This window comes from Centrocercus urophasianus, unplaced genomic scaffold, assembly GCF_019232065.1.
Source record: "Centrocercus urophasianus isolate 14NV4802_14NV808 unplaced genomic scaffold, USGS_Curo_1.0 seq_11, whole genome shotgun sequence".
NCBI lineage: Eukaryota > Metazoa > Chordata > Aves > Galliformes > Phasianidae > Centrocercus > Centrocercus urophasianus.
Window position 1 is genome coordinate 90,295,623 of NW_024884253.1, and position 27,712 is coordinate 90,323,334.

The window sequence follows — 27,712 nt, forward strand, 5'->3', positions numbered from 1 at the left end:
CTTTCACCTCTTGAAATCACATTTTTCAACAATAAGCAACATGAAATAAACTACTGCATTGAAATTTGTTCCAGCTAACTAAATATAATACATGGAGATGTCAAAAATATTTGTAATAAAACATAAAAACTTGGCCATAGTAATTTCCCATGGGAGGCCAGTAACGATTATGAAGATGCTGATTTTGAAAGTGCATACAGCATTTAAGTTACAATGGCAAAAGTATATGGAAAAGGGCTTCAAATATCAAGGCTATTTAACACCACAGGTACAAAACAGCAAAAAATAACAATAAACAAACAAACAAAAAGACACACAAAAGAAAAGAAACAAAAAAAAAGACCCAACCCTAATATTCTTTGCTAAGTCTCAGCTCTGATGAGAATATCCAGTTCAGGAAAATAACTCAGGTTCTGCTTAAGATTAACAATATCTGCATTCTGATCTATACAGCAGTCTCAGAAATCTGGTCCCCAAACCACACATCCCTCATCCATTATGCCTACGTAAAAAGAAACGTCAGAGAAATACCTCCAACTTCCAAACTGAGGTAAACTTTGGACCAGATGCAGCATCTGCCCATTGTCTGCAGATGTGGAAAGTTTGAGATCCACTGCACTGGAAACATTTGGTTTCCAGTTGCTCCTGGTAGTTGCTAAAAGCTCTTCTGAGAGGTCCCAAACACACAGTAAAGTGGTTCATTAGAAAAAGAATAGTCTGTACCACAGTTAACAATTACTTAAGCAAGCAGAGGTGTGTTCCAAAGCCTGCAGCAGAATGCTTTCAGAAGCTGCACAGAATCAGAGAACAAAGGAGAAAAACTTAACAACATTTCTGTAAAAGTTACAGATGTTCCAGGGAAGAAAATACAGAGAAAAGGTGTTAGGTTTTCAGGATTTTTTTTTTCGCCTCTAGATGAAAGCAATGGGAATTTTTTTTGCAGGAATATATTACAAGGGACAATGTGACTGAGTCTAGTGCAGAAAAAAATTAAAGAGGAATATATTATTTCTGCACATAAATTCTCTAAGTATTTCAAACCATTGTTATGAATTATATATGCATGAAGTTCCATATTGATAAAAGTGGGTCAAACTATAAACAGTAAAATTTATGATTATTTTTCCAGGACAAAACATTGAAGATGCATAAAATGTAGACACAAGTATTTTAAAGTCACAGAGACTACCTTCAAATCTGTTGTCAAAAAGCTGCAAAAGACACGGCTACAAACATGCACATAGGCAGAGAACAACAGGGAGAAAACCTGCTTTAAAGGTCTAAATACTGAAAAACAGAGAAGAGAAAAACAACTACTGGCAGCTAGCTAGTCTTCATTTGCAAAGTCCAGTCGGGTAACCAAGAACCAAGAATCAAAAATCAGCCATCCAGCATTCATAGTGGAAATTATATTGCTATCAGCCAGCTAAGATGCAAACCAAGACAACTTTCCTCTTCTAGAACAACCAGAACTGATCAGAAGGAACTAACCCACTGACTGTACCACCTAGCAAAGAGATGTCCATTGATTACAGAGAGACATGAGGAGTTAAAAAGTAAAACAGCTAAATCTACATTTTCCCAGATGGAATAAATCTTCCAAAAAGATAAAAGAGTAAAACCAATGTTTCCAGCAATTACTGGAGATTACTGTGTATCTTGAAAGCATCCTATACGAGGAGCACAAATCTAACCTCTGATTCATCAGTATTTATTTCAAGTATTGCACAAATACTTCTATATAAAACAACTAAGCAGACAAATTTTTACCACAGTGCTATCTTTCTTTGAGAAAGAGTGCTTTGCTCTGGAAATTTTGATCTTGCAGTGGCACTCTGGAAAATATGGTGAGAAATAAAGCTATGCTGTGAGACAGACTCAGGCTTGTAAATATTAAATAAAACCAGTGCAAAGCAGACCAACTGTGGCACTCAAGCAACTACACTTGAAGCTATGATTTTGTCCAGGAGAGATACAAGCATCACAGCACTGATGAGAAAAACAACTTAATGGATCCAGCAGCTCAAAAAATATGTCATCCCCTCTGGTTTGCCCTGCATCACTGTTCCTCCTCAGCATTTCCGCTGGATGTGAAAAGAGCAAATCAAATAGTCTGTTGGACAAATTGGGTCAAACAGTCCGTTTCTCACAATAAGATATCACTAGCAAATGAGGTGTGCCATGCTCTGCATAGTAATCAACTTGAAAGAATAGCTTGTGGAAAAACATAGGTTTCTTTCTGTTTTCATCCCCTAAAAGAGGTGCTATTCACAGAGCAATACAGTATGGGAAAGGAACATCCAAACTAAATCCAGCAGTGGTGATAATACCAAGAAATTTTGTATTCCTTCCACTCATCTAAGTTTTCCTTTTTTTTTTTTTTTTCTTTTCCTCTGAAGAATTTGGTGGAGAGGAGAAGCAGCTAAATGCTCAGTGCTGTAGAGTTCAGCTGCACTTCAAAGCAGTTTTACCTGTTTCAAGGATCAAACCCAGGTTTTCACTGCCACACTGCAGTTCCAATGGAGATGCACCACCCTTAGCATACAAGGCTCAATCTCAGGACTGTTCCAACACTGTGCACTGCATGCACATTTCTCATGGCTGAGGGTGCCTTGTTGTCTGTGTGTCTCGCTCCAATTTATAGGAGGGAGATGAGGTTCTTTTGATATCTGTATACCCGGCGTGAGATTAAGAAACAATGGTTCATATGTTAGTCCAACCAGTTTATTACAAATCCTAATCAGGGAGACGGGGAAGGGAAGGAGGGCGATAGAAAAGATAGGAAAGAAGCAAGAATTGCGTAAAGTGGGGATAGTCACCACCAGGATCCAGCAGCGTCCTGTTGCACGACTTTGGAAGGTCCGAGGCAGAAGCAGCGCAGGGGGGAAGCAGCAACGTGGCGGCGTTGGGCAGCAAGCAGGTAGCAGGAGGCGGCCGCGGAGCCAATCCGGGAGGAAGCTGCAGCGCTCAGGCAGCAGCCCAGGAGAGTTCGTCACCGTGCAGAAATTCCGTAGTGAGTAATCTGATGTCAGATACCTCTTCTACTTCAGCACGTAGGCATCACTTTGTGAGGAATCTGTTAGTCAGAAATCCTCTGTCCTTCATGAGGAATCTGTTGTCAGAAAACCTATCCTCATGGTTTTCGATTCCTCCTTTATCCTACTTGTTCTGCCTACGTGACAAGGATGGGCCTTGAGCAAGAGTCATTGAGATCGCCGTCATCCTGAGATAAGTCCACACAAAAAAGCACTTCACAGCTATTTAGCTGCAACTCATCTTTCTCTCCTTGCCCCTGGCCTTGTCCGTCTGTATCCCCCAGACAAAGGATTTCACAACCCTTGCCCAGGACTTGCCCGGACTTGAACAAGTCCGTCTGTATCCCCAGCAAGCTTTGAGACACTGATGTTAACAGATAATATCTTACACCACCCCGTGACTCAAAGGTTGCTTTAAAATGGGACACTGGTGATCCATGATGGTGAGAAGAAGATAGCAAGCATAGGGGTAAAGAAAGGAGGGGGGCAGGGAATCAAAAGTCTCATACAATCATTACAGGAGATTCATCAGGGTTGTTTACAAATGTTGCCCTGATCTGCTTGACTTCCCCATCTGCAGAGGAACTTACAAAGTACACAGAGGATACAGCACGTTGGATAAGTTGAATAAAACATGGTATCATACAAGGGACTAACATGAGAGTCACAACAGCACAATAATAGATAAAATAAGATACGTTTCACCCATGGGTCACCTGGGAGCCAGGAGAAGAGGTCAAGGTCTGGGCTTTCCCAAGTTTGAACAGGAACATGCGCTATTTTCTGTATACCTTGGGCAATTTGTTTAATAACTTCACCATTATCATCAATCTTTAGAAAAAGTAGAATCATTTAATTTGTCTTCTTCAGCTAGCAGGTAGTCTAGAACAATGTGATGCTGGAGTATTGCCGCCCGCATCTGTGAAGCTTGATCTGCAAGAAGATCAAGGGCATATGCTGTTTCATTAGTAATTATTTCAAGGACAGCTTGTAATCTGATAATATGACTTAGGTTATGGAAGGGCTCTTGAGCACCACTAACCCATTCGTTGGGGTTCCAGGTTCCAGGTTCCAGTGTTTGATTATACACTGGGGAGGCCAATCATCTTTGCCCCAAATTTGGCCGCTACCACATGTTAGGGAGGTGGCGATAGACCTCTTGTGTCGATTGAGATCATCATATACTCTGACACCTAATTCATTGCCATCCTTTCCTAGAACTAAAAAGAACATCGGGCGGATTACTCCGACATCACATACCCCAGTTCAGTTTGCAGGTAACTGTTTATATGCATAATGACCATAAATCCAATATTGTCCCTTTAGTTGTGAGCCTCCTAATAAACATCCACCTTTCACCCCCCTGCTCGCTTGAGGAGTGAAGGAATTAGTTTCCCAATGGCACTGATAGCTCTTCAGCTGTTGTGGAGACGGCACTAGGACCTGGGGTTTTACTTTCCTCAAGTCTAGTCGGCCATCCAGTAACCAGCATCTCCAGCCTATCTGTTGTCAATCCATCCATCAAATTTCATGGAATACCCTTTTTCCAGCTGTGGGAATCAAATGTTGTTTCTGCATTAGAATTGGATAATATTATTTTAATTTCATGATCTCCGCTATCATAGTTCTTTTTGGGAGTCCTTCTACTTAACTTGGGGAAGATCTCTGATAAGTTTACATCACTTATCCTCTAGACGAACCTTCCCAGGAACGCACACTCTGTATATAGGTGTATAGATGTATATTTTGTCACACACACTGCAAGAATATCCTGCACGAGAGCAAACCAGAGAACAAGTCATGGCCTGCCCGAGGAAGCACCTGAAGAGACATCGGAAGGCCTGGCATCATCCCCCCCAGTGCTCTTTGTTTAACAAGACTTTAAAGAAAATCACCATATAAATACAACAAGGAGAGCACCGAGACATCTTGGAAACAACAGGATGGCTGCTGACTGACACCAGATAACAAATAAATTAACAAGTTAATAACAAATATAAACCTTCTGATAAGATTGTGAACCTGAAGTACCCAGCCAGTGGAGAAACAGGGAAGGGTGGGAGGCAAGGGGGAGAAAACAGGGTCTAAAGGCTGTCATGTTGTGTCCATAGGCGCTCCTGCTTGCGGGACGCCCACCATTGCAATCTCGAATAAAATCTGCTTTTTTCAGAGATACCGTCCTGATAAAAATTACTTGGATATTTCCTACCCAGCCCAGAGTCCAAAAACAATTGTGTTTATGATCAATATTCCACCTATTGTTTTTTACTGGCAATGAGACCCTTCCAGACCCACTGAACTTCGGGCTAGGTGGCCTGGGGGCAAGGCTGGCTGCTGCAAGCCTTACTTTTCCTGGCTTGGATTTACTGGGAAAAGAAACCACCAGCCCATATTTTCTTCCATAGTTAATTAATTCTTGGGCTACCTCCCCCCACGTCCATACTTTGTATCCTGACTGCAAATGTTTGGGGGTTACAGTTTTCTTCTAACATGTTAACAGAATAATATCTTTAATAATATATAATCTAATATAATATATAATCTAATATATCTAATAATATACTGTGATTCTCCTTTCCTGCCACATATTGGTTTCAGCTACCAAACTGCAATTTGTGGGCCTGAGGAAGTAGTTCACCCCTACTAGGACTACATATTCCCATGAGGTGTAAATGTACTTGCAACTTGGCTGACCTTATGATACAAAAAGAGGCTGATGCGCACGAGACAGCTATGCACATCACTGTCTGTGTGCTACCTGCACACAGAACTGCAATGGAGAGGTATGAAGTGTTAGCTCTGGAAAACAAATAAACAAACAAACATATTTGGTTTCACAGCATTTTGTATAGCCAACCTGAGGTTCTCATTGCAGAGATATGTACACCAATACACGGGAAGAATCAGAAACTCCATAGTGAGATACAACATGGCAAAGCACCAAGACTAAATGTAGATCTGAGGGAAAGAAATAAGGCTAACCCTATTAACCTGTCAGGAGCTTCAAAATAGCACAGTGGGAAACCCATAGGAGAGCAAATCCCTTTCAGCCCACATTACATAGTTGTCTTCTGCTATTTCCTTTCATGCTGCAAAGACCCAGATACTTTTCTGTCTGGGCATAACGTGATAATTAATAATTCTGAGTTATCTAAAATTCAAATTAGCCTGCCAGACACGTTCCACTAATGATTCTTTTAAAGTTAGAACAGCATTTCAATTAAATAAAATAAAATCCTCAAGAATGTAGGTCAGTGACTGTATTTCACAGAATCACAGAATGTGAGGGATTAGAAAGGACCTCAAAAGATCATCTAGTCCAACCCCCCTGCTGGAGCAGGAACACCTATATTAAATCACACAGGAACACATGCAGGTGAGTTCTGAATGTCTTCAGAGAAGGAGACCCCACACCCTCTCTGGGCTGCCTTTTCCAGTGTTCTTTTACCCTCACTGCAAATAAGTTTTTTCTCATATTTATGTGGAACCTCCTATGTTCCAGCTTGCTTCACTTATCAGATTAATGGACTATCTTAACCTGCTTTAGATTTAAACTTATTTCCAAAATTTTCCATTCCAAAAATATACAAGTATATACGAGTGTTTTATCTGTATTCATATATACACACACATATGTGCTCTAATTTCAAGTTAGAATGACTGAAAAAGTATTCTCACTGCAAAATACAAAATATATGAAGTATAAAACTTGGTTGTAACCAAGTTGATTATTTATAATTAGAACTCAAACCAGATTTTCATGCTGACGTGCCCTATTCCCCACTTTCATTGTAATACTTTGACAGCTTTCTAAGAAGGCAAGAGATTCCAACACTGTGATGTCATGCCATACAAAATAAAAATAAAAATCAAGTTTGATTTTTAATTAAGTGCTTAGCAATCTCACATGCATCTAAGTGCCCAACTGTGGCAAGCAGTGTGGCACCACATCCACACTGCCCAGTGCGCTCTGCTGGTACAAGCACTAGTGTGGACAAACTGCAAGGGTAGCACCATTATAGTCACTGGATTGAATGGACAGAAAGTGAATAATAGCATATCCTGCTTTGGAAGAAAACCACAGGAACTATTGAGTGGAAGACCAAAAATTCAAACCCTATGTCTGAGATCTTCTTCAACTCTAGCAAGCTTTATACTATGACCATTTTCCTGGGAAGTCTGTTCCAGAGCCCAATTGCGCTCTGGTTCTCTGGTGAATAACTTTTTTCCAGTACCCAACCTGACTCTCCTGTGACTCAGCTCCATGCCATTCCCGCAGGACCTGATGCAGCCACCATAGAAAAGAAATGAGCACCTGCCTCTTCACTCCCTCAGTGAGGAAGCTAAGGACCACCACGAAGCCTCCCCTCAGACTCCTTTTCTGTAGGCTGAATAAACCATGTGACCTCAGCTGCTCCTCACAACTCTTGCCCTCTTGACCATTCAGAATTTTCATAGCCTGTTATGTTTTGTTTAGTTTGTCTATTTGGAACTTTTTTTTATGGCTGATACTGACATGGAATCATAGAATCATGGAATTGCTCAAGTTGAAAAAGACCCAGTCCAACAAAGATCTAACCATATTACCCTAACAACCATCCGGGAAAACATTTTTCATACTAGAATTAGTTATGCAAAAGAACTATTTTATTTAATATTTATATAAAATATTTATAAATATTTTATATTTATATATATCTGCTAACTGACTCACAGTTTTGTGTAAGTTTGGTATTTCTTTGGAATGTGTGCTACCTTTCTAGATCAGAGAGCATGGTTTCTCATAGCCTGAAGTAAATTGAGAGGCTGAATTCACTTTTCTGAGAGGTCATCCCACTTCAATATAGAGAAAAGGGAAATAGAAAAAAAAAAAAAAAAAAAAGGGGGGGATAGGGGACAATTTCCAAAGCCTGCAACCAACAGCATGGGCATCAGTAAAATCTCTACAGAACAGCTGTACAGACAGAATCACTTGGTGCACTGATGAAAACATAAAATTGTAGGTGAATAATGAGCCATAAAATAAAACTTTGTTAATTAAAAATACCATAATATTGACCATAATCTCCATGAAGATAGACGTGACATGAAAGTCTAGATATTCAGACACAAAGCCAGTGAGTGAATAATTCTATGGTCATACATATGAAGTACAGACTTCCTTTTTCTAAAAGATTAGTAAATATTTCCTGTAGCCACTGTACAGAAAGAAAATATCCAAAGTGAGGTTCCAATCAGAAAAACAGCAGAACACTGCAGTCTTCTAACATACAGCTGTCTTGTTAAAAGCATCTCTTACAATTTTATGTTTTAACTCACCTTTCCTTCTCTCCACTACAATTCTTTTCCTATCCCTCACTTAATGCTCTATAAATCTGTATTTAATACACGCAGCTATGATCATTTGTTGAGCTGTGAGGAGAAACACTTCACTGAACAAATCAGTGCCCGAGACACACAGTAAGCTATTCAAGATGGCCAGAAGAACTCACTGCCAACTAACCAAAAGCTATCTTCAGAGGTAGGCAAAGGGACATGCTATTACAGTAACTAGCGATTATTAGTAAGAATTATTTCCAGGAGACAGAGAAAGTTTTTGAACACAGGTGACAGTCCTGCATCTCCCCTGAAATCAACTAATTTCAAAAGGTACAGACTTACACCTTAAGGTAATATAGATGCTTTAATGATATGATTACTACCATTGATTGCTGTTGTATTTCAATCTTAATATTTACTGTTAAGTATAAATCAGAAAAATGTAAAATTTATGTGGGAAAAGGCAGGAACCATCTTTCTGTTCTGCATTAGCGCACTGCCCAGCTCAGGGAAACCCTGATCCACACCTTCGCAGTTTTTGTTGTTGTGTTTTGTTTTAAACTTACTTTTCTTGGAAAAAATGCTAAAAAGGTATTAAAGAAAGACAAATGGAAAGGTTTGGACTGTTGATTTGCTTGTCTGATTAAACATTGCCTTTCTCTCTCCCTTATATTTCTCTGCATGACATTGATTTCCATAAGGGTTACTAATACAAAGAGAGATACTATACATCATCAAGTAGTAGGCAACTAAGGAACGGCCTCTATTTTAAGATAACCTACAGTCTATTTCATTCTTCTGTATCATAGCTTAAGGAATACTCGTGTCTCAGGTGTACAAGAGCCATAATACTGCTTTAAGGCAGGGCCAAACAAAATTCTAAAAATGCATTTAATTTCTATAACATCTCCGTACCAGCTTAACGCAGCCACACCTACAGACTCAACAGACTTCTTAGCATGAAAACTTCACATGTACTTCTCATATGCTCTATCTTCAGTGATTGATAATGCTCTGGAAATCCCTAGTCATGATGCTTTATAGGTTGTTCTTGTCAGTATGATTAAGAATAAAAACATATGCTCTGCAGTTACAACCACATGATAACTGAGCCATGACATCTCTCCTGGTAACACAGATAGCACTTATCTGTGTGCTTCCATCTGATTGTATCTTTCTCCACTGCATAAGAGCTCAGTGTAGCAAGCTGTATTTCTCTTGCTACTGAACATATGGCCACAATAGAAGTCTATTTTTAATATTTTCAATATCAATTCAGTACTAATTCAGTGATTATAAATTTATCTAATAAATACGATCAGTCACGGCATTAATAAAGTGTAAAAAAGTACAGTGTAGATTTGTAGTTTCTAAAAGACACTAGAGATATGGTGGTAAATACACTCTGGATCAGGAAATAAAGTTCAGTTCTTAATTGCTGAATATATACATAAACCTCTCGTGTTTGGGTAGGCTCCCATACTTAAGTATCTATCAGTAAGTTTCTACTGCTGTGTCTAAGCAAACAGTTGCACAATTACTCTGGTACAATTTCAGTATGCACTTTTGACTGTCTGCTTGGTGTCAGTGATTCTTGTACTGACCTTTGAAACATAACATCTTGCTGCAGTCTAATAATTAACAGAAGCCAATATCACACTGTCTGGATCTACAGTATACAGTGTACATTTGCATATATAGGGAATCACCAACCTGAGGTCCCTTTGAAGATGCCCATTAGTACAGCAGAATGACTCAAATGGCCATGCAGCAGGAACTAAGTCCTGTGAAGCTTCCACAACTTTCCTATGTGATACAAAAGGTCTAGCTCCTAAAGTTCTTTCTGCATTGCTGTGTTCGGCATTGCTGGAAAGAACACCTAGCTTCATAGGATTAGCTATGCTGAGATCATAGAGAGTTGCATTCAGATGTTTCAGTCTGAATTATACATCTAAGACATTTCCAGAATGGATTTGTATGCAATCATCAAAGGTGTTCAAGCAAGTTCATAAGGCACAGCTGGAGAATTATTATATAACAGCCTCTATGGCATAAGCCATCAAGGATTATCCACCTCAGATTCAAGCTGGAAGCCCAAATATCTCTGTCAAGGAACAGGGATGGTCAGGTCTCCCTAGGAATCAAGTGCAGAGGAAAGGAAGCAGTTTCTCAGCTCTCTCTCTTTCACTTTGCTGTTCTCAGTAAACCTCCAAGGCACAGGAGCACACTGAATATTTTCAATCTACATGTATTTGTAATTCAGAGACTGTAGGCTCTGTATGCTTCAGATCTGAGGTCTGACAATGCCAATGCCACTTGATAGATGGGTGAATGGAGTTAAATCCAGCTGGTGGCTGGTTACAAGTGCTGGTCCTTAGGGGTCAATTTTGAGGCCAGTCCTGTTTAATATCTTTATTGATGATCTAGATGAGTGCACCACCCAGTAAGTTTGCAGATAACACCAACTTAGGAGGACGTGTTGATCTGCCTGAGGGTAGGAAGTTCCCACAGAGAGATTTGGATAGGTTGATTGATGGGTTGAAGCAAGCTTATGAACCCCGGAAAGATGAAGTGCCAAGTCCTCGACTTTGGTCACAACACCCCCATGCAATGCTACAAGCTTAGGGCAGAGTGGCCAGGAAGCTGTGGAAAAGAAAATGTGGGATGCTAGTCAACAGCCATCCGAACATGAGCCAGTAGTGTGTCCAGGTGGAGAACAAGACCAACAACATACTGATTTGTATCAGAAGAAGTGCAGCCATCCGGGCTATGGAGGTCTCTCTGAACTTGGCACTGGTGAGGTTACACCTTAAGTTCTGTGTTCAGTTTTCATCCCCTCACTACTACAAAGTCATTAAGGCCCTGAAGCATGTCCAAAAAGGGGGAAAGAAGCTGATGAAGGGTTTGGAGCACAAGTCTTATGAGGAGTGACGGAGGGAAGTGGGATTGTTTAATCTGGAGATAAGGAGGTTCTGGGGAGACCTTATCGCTCTTTACAACTACTGACAAGGAAACTGTAGAGAGGCAGCAGTTAGCCTCTTTTCCCAAGTAACTACTGATAGGACAAGAGATAATGGCTTTAAGATGTGCCAAGGGAAGTTAAGATTGGATAACAGGCAAAATTTCTTCTCAGAAAATATGGTGAGTTATTGGAACAGGCTGCCCAGGGAGATGGTATAGACGCCATCCCTTGAGGTTTTCGAAAAGGTAGATGTGACACTTACAGATATGGCATAGTGGGCATGATGGCGATGGGCTGACAGCTGGACTAGACTATCTTAGAGGTCTTTTGCAACCTTAATAAGTCTATGGTTCTGATTCTGAGCTGTACTGGAAAAAAAAGACAAAAACAAAAAAAAAACAAAACCACAACATGATTTTCTGCCTATCTTAGAACCTGCTTCTGTATGAACCAGACCTTCCATCAGTATCTAAGGCTTTCAGAGTAACATCTAATAAAAGTCTGGTTGTGCAGAATACTGTGACAAAATGGTGTCTGACATGGTAGTGCATACGAAGCAAAGGTCTGTAACTGAAATACTCCATGCAAAATTACAATTGCTCCCACTGACATTCATGGCTGCTTGTTGAATGTTTATGGACACCAAACAGTGGATGTTAACACAGTGAGGTGGTGGTTGGTACATTTTAGCCGTAGTAATGGCAACATGTAAGACAAGCCACATTCCAGACAGCCATACAGGTTTTTAAAGGCACAGCATGCACGCCGTTCTTCATCACTAGTGAAAAGCCATAGGTAATGGTGATGACTACACTGAAAAATAGTATTTTGTAGCTGAGAACTTGCTCTATCAAATAGCGTTATTGTGCTCTTTTTAATCTGCATTTTCCATGGAAAATAGGAGGTATTAATTTCAGAGTTACGTGTATGTGTAATGCCTTGCCTCTAAGTCCAACCTGTGAGCTTTGAAACATACATACCTGTGAGGACCTGTGCTTCACAGTTCCAGTCTTATTGAATATATTTATAATATAGTATTCAATAAATAATATAAAATCACTGTGTATTAAATTATTTCTAAAGGGAAGAATGAGTTAAGGATATTCATAACAGTGAGTAGAGGATACCTTCACACAATTTTACCTAAATGTCCTTTCACTTACTGACTGGTCTGATGATCTTAGTAGGTCACTGCTTTTCTGCGCTAACCTAAAAACTTAAATATTTCCTTCAGGCCTTAGAAATTTACTTTAACAAAAAACAAACAAAACAAAACAAAAAGGTAGAAGAGCAAATTTTGAAATCTGACCTTACCTTTCCTTAGACATTTCTAACTAAAATCCCCAGTGAATTCAAACATAGAACATGTTCCTACAGGTCAAATGTTCCACCCTGAACAGTTCTTTACAGATTTTCCAGTATAATACTTATCTGAGAAGCCTTTGTGAACAGAGTGAAATCAACAGTTGTACCTGAATGAAGAAAAAACTCCACGTTGTTTATTTTTTTCCCCTAGCTTCTTAGAAGGAGAGAAAGATAAAGTCTTGGGGAGAGAATCAAGGAAAGTGAGAAAGAAGAATGGATGGATGGAAGTATGAACACACAAAAAAACCCCAAAAAATGAATAATCAACCTTGTGTGAACTAACTTCACTGAATACAGATAGAATGCAGAAGTGTCTAGGAAAAAAAAAAATTGCATTGTTACTTAAAATTAGTGAAACTCTTCAAAATGTACTAAATTGAATACACATACAAGCTTGTAATCTAGGTCACTGTTTTGTATAGTACTCAGATATGCATGAATGCTTTTGATGAAGAAATTGGGAAGAACTATGCAATACTGCTGAGGACAAGATCTGATTCATTTTCCAAGACTGCTATGCCTAAAAATCCCTTTCAAATTGCACAGGAAAAATATAATATTACCACAGTACCTGTTCCCTAAATCTTACCAAGACCAATCACATGGCACATATTGAAAATATATTACCTTAGCACAACTACAAATATATTCAAATCATTCTCTGCATCTTTTATTTGGATCTAATGACAATTCATTTAAATCTAGCCAAGTCAGTATGCAAAAAAGAAGTCTGTAATGCTGTGATCAGATTGTGAAGTATAGCATCACAATGCAGATCAAATAACCTGATTCAAGGCCAAAGTGTCAAAAAATGGTGCTAGTAACTGAAAATAATAAAACCATTCGAAGAGAATGTTATTTAAATGGTATATGACTGCATGCAGAGTTTCTGAATGAAGCTCATAAAGAGAATTATGTTTTCCATATGGAAAGTACACATGTTGGTGTCATAGAAAAATATAAACTTTGTCATAGTACAGCTACCAAAAATATTCTGCCAACAACAACAAAAAAATCAGCCTTTTCATAAGCAAACAGCAATAAGGTCTCCCAGAGGAATTAACTGATCTTGCAATAGAGAAGAGGCACTGAGAGAGGGCTGCATGTTAGCCCCTTTTGGATGCAGGATTCTGTCACAACATCTAAGGAAATTCTCCAGCTTTCTTGTATCACACTAACCATATTTACCCAAACCTCACTTAAAAGCACAGTGTAAAATACATTTTATTGCCATACTTTCCAATAATTCTGACCTAAATTAGTGTGATCGAGGTATTTTTTCCTGAGGAGACATGATTTTAAAATGAATGTGCTTTAATGTGTAATAATCTTCCAACTGACAGACAAATGCTTCTGCTTGAGAGCACAGCGTTTATGAAACAGCAGGCCCTTCGGTTGCCCTGGAAACCACATTTGTAAAGGGCCACAATTTGTTTTGTCCCAGAAGCTTTTGAGATTTGCATCAAAGCTTCAGAAGATGAGAACTGTCAGCATTTACTCTTCCCCACTCCCTAAAAAACCAATACCTTTGACTTCAAGAAGGTTAAGCAGTCTGAAAATGTGTGTTTGTGTTTTTTGCTTTTTTCCCTTCTAGCTCATGATAGCTTTCAACAAGATAACAGCAACAAAAACTGTAAAACTGTGCACAGAAAGTCAAGAGCTATACACTTATGATGTTACATTTATTCATCAGGGTTACACAAAGAACTTCTAACTAAATAGAAGAAGAAATAAAGGGAGCACTAACAGTTGAAGTGTTGTCACTCTATTTACTACATTCACTAATGACCCTGAAGCTTCACTCAGAAACCTCCATAAGGGTAATCACAGAGTAAAAGAGATCACCTTAAAAAAAGCATAAAATTAATAAAGCTAAAATTAAGCAGACAGAAATACTTGAGTTCAGATGAAACACTTAACTGTCAAAATGCTCATAACATTTAGCTGCAGGGAGTGCTTTATTTTTCAGAAGAATCCTTTCAGCACTGACAAACATCCCAAACCCTCAGCCACTATCAGAATTTCACAAATTTAATTGTGCAAAACACTGTGCAGAAAGAGCCAATCTATTTCCTACTGCTTTTCTATACTCGGATACTGAAAAAATGGCCTAAAGAGGAATCTTGACATTTATACTCAAGCAAACTCACAATTGAAGTGACCGAGTGAAGTGCTTATTCCAGGATGAAGCAGAACACTCGAGGAAATATCCTGTGATTTTTTCTTGCTTCCACATCAATTTTCACTCCCGAAAAGTGTACGGAATAAAAGATGCACCAAAAGGAGTTCCTCTTTTGAGGATCTTGTACAAGCAGGAGTTGCAGATAATCCAGAAAGTATATAAAAAAAGGGTCATCCCTCCAGTTTTGAAGATGCTCAGGGATGAACGGAGGCAAAATCTGTGAGAAGTCCATGCAAGAACACAGAAAAATAGAAAGATAGAAAATAAACAGAATGCAGAAATTAAGAACCTTCTGAGTCATTTTCTTTGAAAGGGAAAAACCAAACGAGGAAAAGGAGAAAAAAAAAAAAAAAAAAATAGAAATCAGGCAGCTTAATTCTTTCAAAAATTTTCAGAAAAAATCTTTTCTATCTTTGTGTAGGCATTTGCACACTTTAGGTTAGCAGTTGCAATATTCAAATGTAATACTAAAATAGCACAGTGGAAGTTTCACAAATGACAGCAGACAAGAGAAAGGAAAATGAAATTTTGCATAATAATTTATAAAACAAAGCTACCTAAATTCCTCACATAAACTTTGTATATATACTTTGATCATTTTGATTTGTTGCTTCAAGCATGTGCTGCCAAACACAAAGGTAGAGGTAAAAGGCAGTAATGTGCATGGCAAGATTCTTCTAACTCAGAATTGTGTAAAGAAGCTTCTGGGAATTACCATCATTTATCATGGGGTTAGAGAGCAGCTTCACCTCTTTTTTATGGTTTTACTAACCTCTGACTTGCTCAAGCTCCCACTCAACCTGGCTGAGTACATTCATCTTACATCTGTCCTTTTTATGTCGTGCAGCAAAAGTAAATCCAAACTCTCTACAGGGAAAAAAATGTATAGAATCTAAAAGGGCTGACAAGATTTCTTCAGAAATATCAAACAGAAATTACAACAAACTCTTTAGAAAAATGTATTTAACAACCATCTTCTTCACTTAGCTACATGTCAACTTCAGAATTAAAATACAATACTCTTATGCTTATGGCAGAAGTCCATTTCTGTATCTTAGCATCATACCTTGAATATATATTCATTATATCTATTAAAATGTACAAGCTATAGATGGATTATTCTAGAAATTGATGAAACAAATATTCAAAAACTTATTTGTATCTTCAGTTTGCCCGTGAAGAAGTAGAACAATTCCAGTTGTTACTGGACAATATACAGGTGAATAGCTACTCTTCATTATGCATATTCAGGCCATTGCTTTGAATAAACAAGACTTACTTTTTATCTACATTCTACACAGTTAATAACAAAGTTACTGAAGCAAATACATTTTAAAAAGTTTCAGTGGCTCATAAACATCTGCCATTTAATTGTATAAACTCCTAATTACTTTATCCTGCCCCAAGTCATGGAGATCAGAAGAAAGATTCACCTCAAAGTACTTGAAAAGAGGAAAAAATGACAGTATGGCTCAGCCCCAAGCAAATGAAAGCATTTTTAACTTTTCCTTGAGACTTTGTGATGTTTAAGTGAAGTCTAAATCTCTCATCTTAACAAAATCCTTGTCCTGAAGAACTGCAGCTGAAGTCTTGCCATCTACACTGATTGAAGGTTTGGAAAGTTATCTTGGTTCTACTTTTCTAGACTTTTTTTCCTTTTCCATTTCTCTGTTAGACATACAGAGGCCTGATATTTCCTTGCTGGTACAACAGGCAGTAAGTTGAGAAGTTAATCTAAGTTGACACTTGTAGTCATTTCCATAGCATCAACGGTAAATAAGGTAAACTGAATTTCAGACTAGAATTTGATGTGCAAGGTTCTTGAGCAATCCCTTGCTTGTCTTTTGTTAATATTTTCTCAGCTGAAATGGGAAAACAATGATTTAAATATGAGCATCATAAATAATCACTGTTTTCTTGAGACACTATGACAAAATGAAACTGGTTTAATGATATATTACTAGCACATTTTAAAGCACTGCATCAATAATTCTCAGCAAGGTGCTTTTTTGTCATTTACAAAATAGGCTGCAAGATATTTTTATTTGAATACCTGCAACTACAGAACTATGTAATAAATTAAAGATATTGCAAGGTGAATTTAAATATGTTGCAAGTCTGCTTCTTCTCTTGACTATGGTTGGACTCACTGGTATTGAGATGCACAGATTACTACAGGATATCTTTGGTATCTGTTTTTTGTTTGTTTGTTTGTTTGTTTGTTCGTTTTAACATCTTCCCTTTAATTCAGGTATTTAGAACCAAGTACTGCCAAAGTAACAGCATATGATAGAAACTACCTATTCTTTATGCAGAGAAACAGGCTTTGGCCATTCTGAAAGAAATGACTTACTCATGTAACATTTCCACACTAATGTGTGAAGCTCACTGATTTCTCATCTCAAAAACACAGTCTCTTTTATAATTGGTATCATACTTACAGCTCCAGAAATAATGTGTTCATGTGTTACACTCACTTGAGTCCACCATAATGGATATTAATATAAAACAATTTCATAGAGTCTGAGGCAATTTTTCAAGTTTGGGGCATTTAAAGGTGCTGAAAATTGTATTAAAAATATTCTAAAATTCAAAATCTTTTAAAAAATCGTATTTTCTACTAGTCATTTTTAAAAGCCTTTTCCTTCTTTTGCTACCATGTAAACAATTAGATCCCCCGTGTAAACGGTTAAAGTGATGATATTTGAATCGCTTCGAAGGGGTCACTGAAACTTAAGAAATACAACTGCTTGTCCTTAACAGTTATTTCTGTTTGCAAACTATTTACGAAGGTTTAGCATCCATGCTGAAAGGTGTTCCAGAATCTATTGTTTTAGCAGGTATCACAACCTTTTATCATATCATCCGATTTACCTGTCTTTTTAGGCTTTTAAATCTAAATTAATGCAAATGTAACTAAGAGGTGAAAAGTTACTAGTTTTACAAAAGGTGACATCGGGGCTAATTTTATTCCGTACTCACATATCAGCTCACTTATCAGCAATGACCTGTTGTGACAACAGTTAAGAAGGCATAAACTGATGGAAGAGATAAAGACAGAAAAGAACAGAATAGAAAAGAACAGAGAAGACAGCAATGAAGAAGAGGGGAGATAAGAACAAACAGAGGAGAGGAAAGAATGAGATGCAGTTCAGTTGTCTTTGAATTGCAGCCCTTTTTATTAGACTGCTAGACTCAGCCTTGTGTATGAGAAACAGAGGTGTGGAGATTAAGAGTTCTGTCAACCATGTGTTCATTAACTATGTTTTAAGTACTAATAGAAATGATTAACTATACGATAATGTGACAATTCCTAGAGAAATTCCAGATTGTTGTCATGCCAACCTGCAAAGAATTAAGGTGCCAAATCACATTTTGCTATAATACAAATTATTTTAAAATAATTTACCAATTTCCTTCATTTCACACTTTTTATATTCTAGCCATGATTTTGTTACTTGATAAAATTAATAAAAGCTTTAATCATACAGATAGATAAATAAAAGCATCAAAGCAATTTTAAATGCAGACAGAAAAAAAAAAAAAAATTACCACTTTGAATTCTCCACACCGTTGAAAGCAAAATATCATTTCACTATTTCTGCCCTTTTATTTCGTCTACTACTTGCTAGTCAAGATGCAACTTCAGTTTTCATAAGAGATTTTCTCTTTCATGAAGATTTATGTTATGTGTGATAGCATTCTGCCATTTTATGATTTGTTTCTGAATGTTCTGGAGATACGCATACATATATTTTAATTTTTTTTAAGAAAGAGATGACACTACTAAGAGGGATAAGAAGCAGTTATTTAATGGTAAGTCACAAAACTGCGGACACGCCACAGCTGAGTAATTTCTCTGCGAGGTCTTTGGCTGCCATACTCCATCTGCCCTTAATATATCTAACATTCACTTAATGCATCACAACAAAAATGGATTAAACTCCTTGGGGCAGGGTTTTGGTTTTCTGTTACTTTTCTGAAGTACCTCATGCACATTTGTTAGCTGCTGGGAAAAAGAAACAAACAAATAAACAAACAGAAACAACAAAAAAGCCCACACCTAGATTCTAAGTTCTTAAACTTTCATCTCTAGTTTTAGCCTCCAGTGACTACTTTCTCACTTTTTTGCCCAAGGAAAGATATGACATAAACATCTTGTTGATGACTTCAAATCAAATGAAAAAGTCCAACTAACATGCTATCAGTTATGTACAGTACCCAAGTCCTCACCAGAATGTCAAACACAATATACAAAACCAGCTTTGAAGTCAGCATACCTTTTGCTGTTAACCTACTTCAAATTTGGTCAAGGTTGTGTACAATACTTTATGAATGATTGATATTCTTTAAACACTATTGTATTTCCCTCAGGAAACCAACACAGATTAGCATATTTGAATCTTCCATTTGGGTAGAAACCAGCCACTGACTGGAAAGAAGCAGTTCAAGTTCTGCCACATTATTCCCCCTACTCCCTTTACCTCTCTGCACTCATGTTCCTCCTCTTTTCTCACGTCTCCACATTCCTGTGTTTCAACTCTGAGAGAACAAAATATACAATGATGGAAAGAGCTATGAGAAAGGAGACCCTGATCTCCACAGACCACTCACACATGCTTGAAGCATATGTGCTTTACAACATGGACCTCATAACAAACTTTTCCCATAATGAGCTGAGCTGTCGATTTTAATGTGCTGAAGTGTTTGTACATTTATATAAATGTTAATTTTAAGGATGCCACAGGACCTACTCAGGTTCTGGTTCAGCACTGGTGAAGCCAGTGGGGCCTTCTTTTGACATCCAAAGATCTGCATGTAGAAGTTCCTTATATAGCATAAACGTGAGTCCATTTTTTAACGGATCAAACTTGAAACCACAAAAAAAATGGTTTTGATTTAACTTGAAAGTTAAACTTCAGTGGATGTTTCTAGATCAGCATTCTTCTAAAGCTCAAATTAAATAATAAGAAATTTTTTTCCCTGCATGAATTATCCAAAAATCTTAAAAGACACCAGTATCAGTACTTGGTGCTAGTGCTTGTGCCTTTCTGGATCCAATAGGTTTTAATTTAATCATTGAAATTCACCCTTTCACTTGACTTTTGAAGGCATGTTGCTGGGAGAAATAGCAGAGGCATTCATGCAGTTTCATCTCTGCATACAGCCACCCTGTCTCCTTAATAGGCTGACTGCATACAGTGGCTTTAAGCATAAGGATGGTCATGATAAAATCCAGTGACAGAAAGCAGATCCAGACTGAGAGAAAGCACCCATTCCAGACTTTAGCAAAAAACCTTGAGCTACTGTTGCTCTTGGTAAATAAAACTTAGATGATGTGGCTTCTACATGACTGTTAAATGTTCCAGTGTTTTGAAACTGTTCTTTGAAAAACTCAAAAACAACTTTTACATAGGAGAAGTGTCCTTGTACACACAGGGTTGGTCTTTAAATCAGAAGACATTTTGCTTGCAATTATTCAACAAAAGAATGTGCAATTCTGTGTGATAGAAATTTACAGACCAGTTATTTCACTTGACTTGGAGCTGGTTTCTGCCTCCTGTTACCAGCAAAATGTACTGTTCATACTTCTGCACAAATTACAGAAATTACTTCAGTTGAGAAGAGAGTATGCTGAAGAAGAAATGTACATGTGTTACATCAGTAGCTAGTTGAATACTTTTGAGCATTTCAAAGCCAGTCTATTGCCTGTTGAATAACTGAGTTTAGACTTAAAAAAGAAAGGCAGCAGATTTCCTCTAAAATTGTTCGTTTTCAAGCCCTTGGTTAGCTAAGTTACAGAGCAGATATTAATGTCAGTTTCTTTACATCGTTCATCTAGAACAGCCACATCGAGTATCAAGGAAAATCTGCTTTTGCTTCAAGGCAGCATGGATAGCCTGGGCTCCCATAAAGGCTAATTAGCACTCTAGTAAAAAGATTGATCTCCAATCCTACCTAAAGAGATAGATTCTAGGGTTTTTAGTGTCCTTTTGTATGCTTTTAAAGAAGGCTTCTCTTCCTGTGTTTCATCAGCTCTCCCTCTCATGGAAACTCTAAATCACGCATTTAAAAATAGACCATCAGATTATCTGGGTAAATCATAAAGCTCAGCTTATCTCCTTCTTCCCCTTTAAAATATAGAATTTATTTTGTCCAGCAGGTCAGCAGCGTGAAGCCATAAATAATCCTATATATCTCAATGTCTGGGTGTATCTCCAGTATGTGTACATATGCCATTATATATGTACTTATTTCATGCATTTATTTGATATTTAACACTAATCTACATCCCAGAATCCATGTATTTCTCCTGAAGGCAAACAAAATCAACACAATACCAAAGAGGGAAGAAAAATTCTCAATTTCTCTTTCCCAGTCACCATATAATACGGCCTTAAGCTGCAAATCCTGACTCCCAGGCCCAGCATTTCCCATACGTGCATCCTTTCATTCTCCTCCCACTGCCAGTGCAGCCCATCAGGCCACTGGAGCTGGAGAAAGCCCTGCAGGGCTATAAATAGCTACACGGGGGAGGGAGAACAGAGTGTAGCAGCACATTTCCGAAAATCCTTGCTGCAGAATGATTTTATTTTATTTTATTTTATTTTATTTTATTTTATTTTATTTTATTTTATTTTTTCTTCTGGATTAATTCAGATAGGGAAAGGAACTGCTAGGAAGCTCACTGACATACCAGGGAATGGCTGTGGAAAGGGGGCAACAGCTGCCATGGAGAAACTAAAATGAGAATGCCTGTTTAACTGGAAGAACAATGAGGTGGGTTTCCTTCTTTGGCTTTCCCACGTATTTTGAATCGATTCTCTACCTCCTGAGATGACCTATGGACATGAAGGCTTATACAGAGGGGATACGAACCCCCCTTCACCCCCGACCCCCTCCAAAAAAAAGCATTACTGACACACGCAGCTTATTTTCTATTCCAAGTTTGTACTGACTCGAGTACATTTATATGTACTGGATTTGCACTGACCGTGCATAAGTTGTCCGTGAACATGCCCCAGCGTGCAAATGCTGCCCTTCCCTAACCCTCATTTTCTTCCGAGCGACCAAGACGAGAGTCCTATTCTCCAGGAATCCCCATAACCACCCTGTCTCCCGGAAACTTTCGGTAGCTACAGGCAGCGCCTGAAGCATAGGGGCTCGCCGCCCCCTTCTCCGCTAGAGGCATCTCAGGCACTCTCCAGCGCACCCTCCGCTGGCCGCGCCGCGGGAGGAGCGCACCCCCCCGCCGCCCCCGAAAGCACCGCGCTGCTCGGCGCCTTCCCGGCTACTTGCCGGGCACGCATCGCGCGGTTCTGCCCTGCTGCGGTTTCCGGCCCAGCCCGGCCTTTTCTCACCGTCCTCCAGAGTCGCTGCCGCTTGGCGCTGACGGAGGTGGCGGTGACGATGAGATGGGAGACGGACACCACGAGCCCGAAAACGATAGCCAGCAGGGTCCGGACGGGCAGCAGTGAATACGAGACGAAAGTGACCAGCATGAGCTGCCACATGCCCTGCTCCGGGGCGCTGAGGGGTTCCATGCTGTAGGCGCCTAGCGAGAAGGGGCAGCAGAGGAAGGAGAAGGTGAAGCTAAAGAGCAAGGTGAGCTTGACGATCTGCTGCAGCTGGGTGACCTGCAGGTACTTGACGTTAGTGACGATAAAGAGAGAAAGGAAGATGATGCAGTGCACCGGGTGCGAGCCTTTGGAAATGGTCAAGCTGGGTCCAGAGAGCAGCTCCACAAGGGCCAGGCTGGCGGTGAGCACGATGAGAACGGCCAGCGCTTTGAGGGTAGACTTCTGCTCCAGCTTCAGGTTGTAGCTCTGGAAAAGAGCTTCCAGCTCCTTGCAGTCGAACTCATCTTCACAGGCAATGGCATCCAGCAGCAGCAGGGGAGGAGGTTCTCCCAGCCTGGCTCCCGCTCCCGCCACCGCGGCAGCAGACGGAGAGCAGCAGCAGTGGAAGCACTTCTTCCTCTTGGTCTTGACTTTATGAAACGGTATTTCCTCCATATCATTGCCATTCATAAACCCCGGGGAAGAAATGCTCCTCCTGTTGTCCTCCGCTGCCGCTCCTCCGCCTCGCTGCTCATAAAAGAGAGGAGGGCTGCGAGCAGGACCCGCGGCCGCAGGTCCTCCGCCAGCTCTCGCCGGCGCAGCTCCGCGGATGCGGGCACCGGGCGCAGCTCGCAGCCGCCGTCCGCAGCCAACGGCGCCTGAAAACGCCTCCTCCGCTGCAACCGAGGAGCCGAGGATGGCTGGGGCGGCGGGAGGACAGCTTCACTCGTGCCGTCTCGCTCTCCTTTTCCCCCTCCTCCTCCTCCTCTCCTGGTGTTCCAGGGATGTTAATCTCCTAATCGCACCAAAATACCATCCGAAGGTTTGAAATCGAGCAGAGTGACGGGTGGGGGCACAGGGTACGTGGAAGCGGAGAGAAGGGGAGCGGAGGATAATAGAAACGCGGGTCTCCCTTTAAATACAGCTGTGTGGAGAGGAGCAGGACCTAAAGAGCGGATGGTAAACGGACTCCCAGGGGTAGACAACAATAAACAAAAAAAAAAAAAAAAAAAAAAAAAGCTCAAGGAGATAAAAAATGAAATCCAGACAGGAGACTGAGCTAAACGGTAGAAAAAGAGGGCAGCAAGGCCAGAGAAAAAGCAGGAGATAGAGAAAGGCAGGGCGATTCCCTTCTCACGTCCGAGAGCATCTCGCCGGGGATTGAGAGGCGCCTGCGCGCCACTGGCTTGGGAAACCGAGCACGTCGGGGATACGGCACGGGAGCTGCGTAATGACCGCCCGCTCCCGCGGAACGCCCGAGCTCTCCGTCTAAGCAGCCGTACAAGCTTCAATACTGCAATTGTTGCCTGACAGCCTTGTGTTTTCAGCCCATTCGCACACCCATCAATATGTAGAGAATTACAGAAAAACGACATAAAAAAATGAAAAATACATGAATATACGTAGAAATATTAGTATCTTATATATGAAGATAGGTGACTCCTCCTTCCCTTGAGAAATAAAATCTTGTCTGCATGAATAAACATGCTGGTTTTATGTTTTTTTTCCTCCTGGACTCTAAAATACTTGAGTAAAGTGACTGAGACAGCCTGAAAAAACACATTCCCGTGTGTGATTCTGCACTTCTGGGAGTACAAATCAGACAGTGGCTGTGGAGGGCTACTCTTGTGACAGGAGTTAATTTTCATCCCACGTAGAACTGCACTGTGCCTCATCAAGAATTTGGTGGGAATCTTAGTGTTGTCTTGAAAAATGCTTTCAGTATTGCTTATAATGCCACTGTCGTGTATCACTGTTACTAAATTGCCACCAAATAATGCAGTGCAATACCACTGAGTCTAATTTTGGTATTCTGAGACTGATTCCAAATGCATCAAAGACTGGATAAAGGATTCCAATGATTGTGTTGGCTTTGAATCTTATTGAATCCAATAAGAAACAGGATAAGAAACGTATCAGAATTCAGTGTTTCAGTAGATGATGAACATTTTGTTTTTCAAACATACTACAAGGATTTTTTTCCAGAGCCCAAGCAGAATCCCACTATCATGAATGTATTGAAGGTCTAATTGCATTTTTTTGTGTCAGTGTTGTCAAATTCTGGTTCGTTGTTTGAGCTGAAGAGCCTTAAGATCAACAGCAAAGAGGCATTCTTTGAAATTTTTTTACAGTTATATAGAATGATGATGACTTTTTATTTCTGGATAGTAAAATAATGACAAACAGTATCTCTGATATATGATCCCAAGCAACATAAATTTTTACACTATTCTTTTAGCATTTTTTTTTCATCTTAGCTCTCCATACTCATTATGCAGTTGTTCTTTTTAACCTGTAAAGACCTTGTTAGGAAAAAGGAACGAATCAATGTTGCTGGAGTTAGTGTGTTAAAGATTCAAAATATTTCACATTTAAGGCAGAGACTGTTCCTTATCCTGTGTTCATGTGATACTTCTCATGGCAGTTTTCATAGACTGTGAATTATTTCCTCAAATGCTGCAGGACTGTAAAAAAAAAGCTACTATTTAGATTTCTATAACCTTCTGTGATGCCTAAGTGCTGGTGACAAGAATATATGTTTAACTGAAATGAAATGTAATAAATACAGGCTTCCTCTATTTTGCAACATCTCCAAGTCATTTGGAAGGCTACTGAAATACATTTCCTAGTTCATATTGGTGCATAAATTCCTTTCAATCTCACATATATTAGGCAGATACACAGTTATATTTTCACCTGTCCTCAGCTTCCTTCTGAACTCTCGTATCCCAGCAGATAAATTAGTACTTTGTATCTCATTCTTCAAAATAGCTGCCCAGTCCTGGGTAATTAAATATTCGTCATTCTAATAGCTATTATTCTTTCTTCTGATTCTCAGCCTGCTGCAGAGGGGGAATAATTCCCCACAAAACACCATGTGATTTAGATTATTTTCATGCTTATTAGAACTTCAGATTGGTTTAGTTAGTACAAACTGGCTGCCCACGGTTTGGATGGGCATGTGCTCTGCTGGGTGAAACACTGGCTGGATGGCCAGGCCCAGGGAGTTGTGGTCAACATAGTTAAAACCAGTTGGTGGCTGGTCACAAGCAATGTCCTCCAGGGCTCAGTATGGGGCTGCTTCTATTTAACATCTTCATTAACGATCTTGATGAGGGGATTGAGTGCATCCTCAGTAAGTTTGCAGATGGCACCAAGTTGGGAGGGAGTGTTGATCTGCCAGAGGGGAGAAAAGCACTACAGGAGGCCTGGATAGACTGAATTGGTGGGCCAAGGCAAACTGGATGAGTTTCAATAGGGCCAAGTGTCAGGTCCTGCATTTTGGTCAGAAAAATCCCAGGCAACCCTACAGGGTTGGGGAGGAGTGGCTAGAAAGCTGTCTGATGGAAAGGGACCTTGATGTACTGATGGACAGTTGACTAAATATAAGCCAGCAGAGTGCCCAGGTGGCCAAGAAGGCCAATGGCATCCTGGCTTGGATCAGGAATGGTGCGGTGAGCAGCACCAGGGAAGTCATCCTGCCCCTGGACTCGGCACTGGTGAGGCTTCAGCTCCAGTGCTGTGTTCAGTTTGGGGCAGCTCAGTACGGAAAGGACATGGAGATGCTGGAGCAGGTCCAAAGAAGGGCAGCAAGGCTGGTGAAGGGCTTGGAGAATATGGCCTGTGAGGAGAGACTGAAGGAAGTGGGGCTGTTTAGTCTGGGGAAAAAGAGGCTGAGGGGAGACCTAATTGCTCTCTTCCAATATCTGAAAGGTGATTACAGCGAGAGTGGGGCTGGTCTCTTCTCACTGGTGACAGGACATGTGGTGGCAATGGCCTCAAGTTGCACCAGGGTAAGTTTAGGTTGTATATCGGGACAAACTTCTTTACACAGTGTTGTTAAGTACTGGAATAGGCTTCCCAGAGGGAGGTGGTTGAGTCACCATTCCTGGATGTGTTTAAAAACCATTTGGATGTGGTGCTCAGGGACATGATTTAGGGGAGGGTTGTTGGTTAGAGTAGTATGATCAAGTTGTGGTTGGAGTTGATGATCTTGAAGGTCTTTTCCAACCTGAGCAATTCTATGATATTATGATTCTTTGATACTTCTGGAAAGAAAGGCCCATATGTGTGAGATATATACCCTTATTTTGTCAGAAAGAAGCAGTAAACTATTGAAGATTCGTCTACCTAGGCATTGTAGGAATATAGAAATGTCACACAGATTAATTAAAATCTTTATACAATATGTCATATCACAGGGCAAATACATCATCAATACAGAACCTAATGGAACAAATACAAGGAAGGAACCTCAGAATCTGGGTCTGAAACAAGAATTTTATTACAGCAAATAGCCACACACTACTGGAATGCATTTTGACACTGTGCTGCATTTTCCGAATAGACTTACCTGCTGCAGATGTCAACAGCCTCTTTTAGGTTTTTTTGAACTGTGAGCAACACTTCGATATCTATACTGCACTTCTTCATTTTTAAGGAAGATATGTGGTTGGTTTTGATTTATAATACCTTGAAGCTCTGGATGTTGGCCAGATCCAAGTCAACTCTTCCTTTATTTGTAACCAGATACAACTTTGGTAATAAATGTAGTATTGACAAAAAAAGGTGATCAGAGCATGGCTTTATTATTTTTTGCTTTGCAAAACCTATCTGGTTTTTTTTTTCATCTTTTTCCATACAAAACAATCTGATTTAATTGTTTGATTCAATGGAGTTAGAAAACTTTTTTTTTAAATCAGAGTTGGACAGTATCTAGGTCACACCAAACAGATATCTCTCTACATTTTGTTGCTGACTCTAGGAGCAGTTTTGAATTGAAGGACTACTGAGAGTTTCAGAATGTCTATTTTTATTTATTTTGTTTTCATAGATTATCCATTTAATAATGATTTATTTTTCACTGTCTGTTCTGTTTTACTTTACTAAAATCAGTACCTGTTTTTTGTCTCTTCAGCTCCTGCAGTTTCAAGGACTCACTGCCTGATTCATTGACTTCCAACATCTTTGGAAGTAATGTTTTTCATAGAACTAGAGCTTTTCAGATTTAGGACAAGTTTAGAATTAAGCATGATCAAGGTTTGATATCAATAAAATTTTGTCTTGCTTAGTTTTTGTCTAAGTATGATTTGCAAAGCTCTTCATGTTTTATCCATAGTTAATACTGTCCACTTCTAACAGAATGGCATGATCTATCACCTGAAACAGGGATAGAAATCTTTTTTTCTGCTCATCGCCTTTGACAGTAAAAGTCAGGACTCTGCATAAAGCTATTGAGAAATTTCTGCAGACTCATTCTAGCAGGATTGGATTATTAATGCCACCACAG

At 39.6% G+C, this 27,712-nt stretch overlaps 1 protein-coding gene across 1 annotated transcript in view; it reads right to left on the reverse strand.

Annotated features, from left to right (window-relative positions):
* Positions 1-22,893, reverse strand: part of ADCY1 (adenylate cyclase 1) — a 104,892-nt gene extending 81,999 nt beyond the window's left edge. The window contains exon 1 of the mRNA XM_042839393.1: positions 22,225-22,893. Within this exon, the coding sequence (XP_042695327.1) occupies positions 22,225-22,893 (669 nt within the window). The remainder of the gene's footprint in view (positions 1-22,224) is intronic.
* Between the last annotated feature and the right edge of the window lie 4,819 nt (positions 22,894-27,712).